At 40.1% G+C, this 4,180-nt stretch overlaps 1 protein-coding gene across 3 annotated transcripts in view; it reads right to left on the reverse strand.

The window, feature by feature from the left end:
• Positions 1-4,180, reverse strand: part of COL19A1 (collagen type XIX alpha 1 chain) — a 594,002-nt gene that overhangs the window by 213,190 nt on the left and 376,632 nt on the right. For all 3 annotated transcript variants that reach the window (XM_019520501.1, XM_019520502.1, XM_019520500.1), the window contains one exon: positions 703-756. In XM_019520501.1, the coding sequence (XP_019376046.1) occupies positions 703-756 (54 nt within the window). The remainder of the gene's footprint in view (positions 1-702; positions 757-4,180) is intronic.

The raw sequence follows: 4,180 nt of genomic DNA on the forward strand, positions 1-4,180 counted from the left end.
AACTTTTATGTATTTCTGTGGGATGGTATTTTTACAATATGACACGCAGGGTAGAATATTACATGTCTGATCAAATCTTATTCTATCAAAAAGTATATTAATTCCTGATCTGAAGAGCCCTATATACCAGACTCACGATGGAGTTCAAATTCCAAATCATGTATCTCTAATAAGACAAAAAACAAAAACTCTTAGATCTGAGTTAAAACCTTTAGGGCTGCATATTATAAATCCTTTCATATTGTTATGTATTTCTTAATCTTTTTAATTCTTCAGTAAACTCATTTGATCTACAGTTCAGTGCTCATTCCAGCATTGGGTATAATCCTCTCCATCGTTCAGACTGTTGGCAAGCTCATCACACAGTCCTTCATCTTTCAAATTACCCCTCTGAGAAAGAAATTATCCCATCTTAAACACAGCATCATACATTTTGTAAACAGAATGAATGCACAATATTCAAAGTTAGCATATATGGCCTGTCCTTCTTTAAGCAACTAGACAATTTCTGTTTCCTTCCCTGAAGTTTGGATCTTGTTTTTCTTTCTTTCCTCTACTGTATTTCTTCGTATAGCATCTTTTATTTAGGATTCCAGTAATTTACCTTTGTTTTATCAAACTCTACATTGGTAACCAATTACAAAAATACTAACAACTACAGCGGTTCTAAACAGGTTCCCATTTTCCCTGCTGGTTACTCACAGGAGGTCCTGGTGGGCCTGGTTTACCAGCAAGTCCTGGTTTGCCTCGTCTTCCCTGGAAATAAAACAAGAACACAAACATTCATAAACATTACAGCTGAGGATTGATTTAGAATAAAGCAATTTGTTTAAAAGAAAGATTGATTGCAGTATTTATTAACAAAAAGATCAAAACCTATTTAAATTGGAAATACTTTGTACCATTTAGTGCAGCATCAATTAATTCTAACAGCTTTAAGACAGTTCTAAATAATTATGGCAAACAAAATATTTGCATCACCAATTATTTATTAGTGCATTTTTTATCCATCTCAAGATTGAGAATATATTGATAAGGCAGTAATATGCTACAAATCCAGCAACTTAATGATGTCCAAATAAATTACATTTTATCTGATGATGGTTCTAAGCTCTGGGAGGTAAAACTGTAATACAGTTGTCACTTTAAGCTGCATAATAATTATATAGGCTGAATGTGGCTCATTTAACATATGTCCAGCACTCTATTTCTCCAGGCTCATTTTCAGTTGTGTCACTAGTGAGCTGAAATATGTGTTTCTTACCTATTGATCTCTATTACCCAAGTCATCTGTCACCTACTCAAATTCACAACCAGCTAAACCTCGATACCAAGAGCTAAGCAATTATATGAGTATGCAAGACCAGAACAGTGGACTAAAATCTTCCAGTGGTTAAATGTCACTACTAATATCACTTCAAATGTATGTATTTAAGATATGCTCTCAAATTGTTAAGTTAACGTGAAATAGAAACCTGATATACATGAACATTTTTGTAGCATTAAAACAGACTGATCAAAAGTATGAAGTCTGATTTCTTGTTTTTTCTTCCCACGGTTCTAATACAAGAACGGAATGTTGTGCTAGAAAATGAAATAATGACAGTGACCCATTATGCTGTATCTTACTTTAGTGTGTCACTTGCTATGCTTTCAATGTGAATATTAAACTTGGTCAGCCTGAGGTTTATGCTACAAACATGGAATGATAGTACTGAAGATTTTGTTTTATTGGACACACATTCAAAGGGTTTAGTTGTGTTTCATGTGTTTAGCTATGTGCTGCTTCAAAAGGAGTAAGGAAGCATAGGAGAAATGTAGAGAATAACTTGACCTATGACAGCTGTTTTTTAAAGTGGGATTGCCTTGCTGAATTTGCTGATGTTTTATGCACTTAGGTGGGTTGTAGGGTAAGGAGGAAAGCCATAACGAGATATATCATACAAATATACACACTGTTGCTTGAGTTAGTATCATACTATGTATGAAACAGGTGTTTTACCATGTACATGGAGAGTATCCATTCATACAATATGCAACTAGGGCATGTTCCAATATCCATTGAAGTCAAAAGGAGTGTTTCTATTTACTTCAAAGACCCAGGATAGGCCCTGGGTGAACAACTGCATTAATTTGATTCACTGGAAGTAACTTGCAGGTTTAAATCTTGATTGTGAAAAGTAAATTTGGAACAAATTATTGGAAACAAGTTGCAATGGCAAATAATACACAATTGTGTCTATACAAATCACACTTGCCCATGAATACACGCTGATTATATAAGCAAATGGTACAAATTTCTTATTTATTCATGGGCCCAATTTATTTGCAAGTACTCACTTGAACCAAGAAATGAACTGACTTATATATGTCTTTGGCTGTGGTTATACACATGCTTGTTTCACATCAGGAGCAATTTAGGAATATGTCTTGAAACCTTCACAAAAAGTTCACAATGAAAATACCTATGACCAAACTGGGGTGTTGGTGTTACCATCCGGTTGCCCTTTACCCCCCAAAACTCTCTCTACTATTCTGCTGTTTCACCAATGAAAAAAAGCTGAGATTAGAACCAGGACCAATTTATTGGTTCAGTAAACCTCAGCTCCACCTGTCTCAATCCAGGCCTTCTCAGCTCCAGCAGAGGAGATCTGCCAGCTCAAGTGTCATACACTAACCAGTTATTATAGGTCCTCGGCCTTTGCTCAGTCTGTATTTGTCAGCTGCTCTGAAATCACACTTAGAACAGGCAATCAGTAAGGAATAAGAAATAAGGAAAAAAGTATTACACAATCAAGGAAAATCTCTCAGAAACAGTTACCATATGTTGTAACAGACAAAGATATGAGAAAGTTTTTCTCAGCCAGAATGGCGGACCTCCTGGACAGAGCTTTAAACTGAGATTGTCAGGGGATGGGCCATCAACCACCAACATGAGCACAAGAAATGGCAACCTCGAAACCCAGGGTACAATAGGAAGCCATCTCCAACACCAGGCAACAGACATGTTATTCCAACACTTACCAGAAAGCCTAGGGTCTCTACTGGAAAGCTTAGTTGCCTGTATACTAATGCCAGAAGCATGGAAAACAAGTATGAGGAGCTACTGGCCCTCATACTAACCAACAAGCAATACAATCTTACAGGGATCACAGACACCTGGTGGGACTCCACCTATGACTGGACCACAGGCATAGGGGGATACACCCTGTACAGGAGGGATTGTATTGGGAAGAAGGGTGGAGGAGTTGCTGTCTGTGTGAAGGAACATTACACCTCCCCTGAGGCGAAAATTGGATGCAATGAAGAGTGACTTGAGACCCTCTGGGTCATTATACGGGGAGAGTGTGGGGAAGGGGACTTGATCGTAGGAGTTTATTACAGACTTCCAAGCCAAAAGGAACAGCTCAACCAATAATTCTCTAGAGAACTGGCAGAGGCTGCATGCTCGCAGAGCATGGTCATCGTGGGTGACTTCAACTACCCAGACATCTTGTAGGATAAGCACTCAGTTAGATCCAGTTGCTCCCAAAGCTTCCTCACTTGCATTGAAGAGCTTTTTCTAACTCAGAAAGTTTATGAGTTGACTGGGGCAAGGCAATCCTAGACTTGGTTCTGGCCAAAAGGGACCATCTAGTGAGCAACCAGAGACAACAGGCCTGAAAACCGAAGGTCTCCAGGCCCACCCACCGGAGTCCAACCAGGGGTCCAGGGTGACTGCTGTTGTGAGGTGATACGGAGGCCAGAGAAGATACCTGTGGGGGCTGACTGCGAACTAGACTGGTGAGATGGGCCTCCAGAGGTGGCGCGTGGACAAGGTGTAGGGAAGGTTGGAGCCCCATGAACGCATGCCGAGATGCGTGATAACCCTGGAGGTAATGCCAAAGGGGACCCTCTCCACTGAAGAGTCATTCAAAGTTGTGGCAGGCAAGTTAGGGGGTTTCCCAGAAGACAACCGAGGTATCCTCTGGGGTCTGCACATGGGGCCTAGGTATACAAGATCAATTGTCCGGGTGAAGGTGGCACGGTAGCAGACAGTAGAGTGGAGACAGGCACAAGCAATCTTTCCTCAAGGAAGCAATCCTAAAAGCTCAAAGAACATCTGTTTCCTCTCACAAGAAAGGCAGCAAAAGAGCTAGGAGACCCCCTTATTTCAACAGGGGAGTCAGAGACCTCCTGA

The sequence above is a fragment of the Gavialis gangeticus genome, unplaced genomic scaffold (genome assembly GCF_001723915.1).
Source record: "Gavialis gangeticus isolate Ggan-Ray unplaced genomic scaffold, GavGan_comp1, whole genome shotgun sequence".
NCBI lineage: Eukaryota > Metazoa > Chordata > Crocodylia > Gavialidae > Gavialis > Gavialis gangeticus.